This window comes from Limulus polyphemus, unplaced genomic scaffold, assembly GCF_000517525.1.
Source record: "Limulus polyphemus unplaced genomic scaffold, Limulus_polyphemus-2.1.2 Scaffold3216, whole genome shotgun sequence".
Lineage (NCBI taxonomy): Eukaryota > Metazoa > Arthropoda > Merostomata > Xiphosura > Limulidae > Limulus > Limulus polyphemus.
Window position 1 is genome coordinate 41,497 of NW_013668826.1, and position 826 is coordinate 42,322.

Consider the following 826-nt stretch of genomic DNA (forward strand, 5'->3'; position numbering starts at 1 on the left):
GAAAACAAACTAATAATTTTGTATTTTATTGAGAACATTTTTATAAAATGTATAAAAAGAAAGTACAGGAAAAAAAAACGTCTTTCCAAACTATAAATACACCTGGTTCTAATTCCTAAGCCTAACTTCCTCATCTTACAGTTTCACAATTAAAGTAACAGCACCATCTAGATGTAATAATCCTTAATTTAATATTCTTTTTTCTGAAGGGGTTTCACTTCTATGAAAGCTATGCCTATTTTTGTTTATATCTATTATTATTATACATTTTTTAAGAAACATTTCTTTAACATCTAAGGGGTTGGCCTGGTTGTCTTTACTTTTATGAACTAGTGTAATAAAGATATATCTATTATCAAGGTTTACGATGTTTTTTATTACCAAATAATCCATCAAACTTCTGTATTAACTAACTCACACTTGCACACAAAATTCACGATAATTTTGATGTTCTTTTAACAGGTTGCGACCTTTTGGCCTCATTTGACATGACAAAATGAATTTGTGTTCGATCCTGCCGCTTACTATGCAAATCTCTTGCACTATTTATATCCTTCGAAAGTTCAGCTACTTGTCGCATCACTGGAACAGGGTACCTAGAAAATATAAACAAACTATTCGATGACGAGGAACCCACTTTGAGACTAATAATGGCTGGAGACGGCTTAAATGGGTAATGAAGAAAAACTTTAATATAAATTTAACATAACAGCAAATGTACAACGTACGTACTACGTAGTATAGACGTAACTAACGTACGTAACGTAACGTACGTACTTACGTATCGTGTACTAGTTACTTAATTATTAATTTATTTACTTACTTA

At 30.8% G+C, this 826-nt stretch overlaps 1 protein-coding gene across 3 annotated transcripts in view; it reads right to left on the reverse strand.

Moving 5' to 3' along the window:
- Positions 1 to 355: 355 nt before the first annotated feature.
- LOC106468911 (partner of xrn-2 protein 1-like) overlaps positions 356 to 826 on the reverse strand; it is a 4,998-nt gene continuing 4,527 nt past the window's right edge. For all 3 annotated transcript variants that reach the window (XR_002612755.1, XR_002612754.1, XM_013929363.2), the window contains one exon: positions 356 to 596. Coding sequence is in view for 1 of the 3 variants with exons in the window: in XM_013929363.2 (XP_013784817.2) it covers positions 434 to 596 (163 nt within the window). In the remaining 2 variants the exon portion in view is untranslated. The remainder of the gene's footprint in view (positions 597 to 826) is intronic.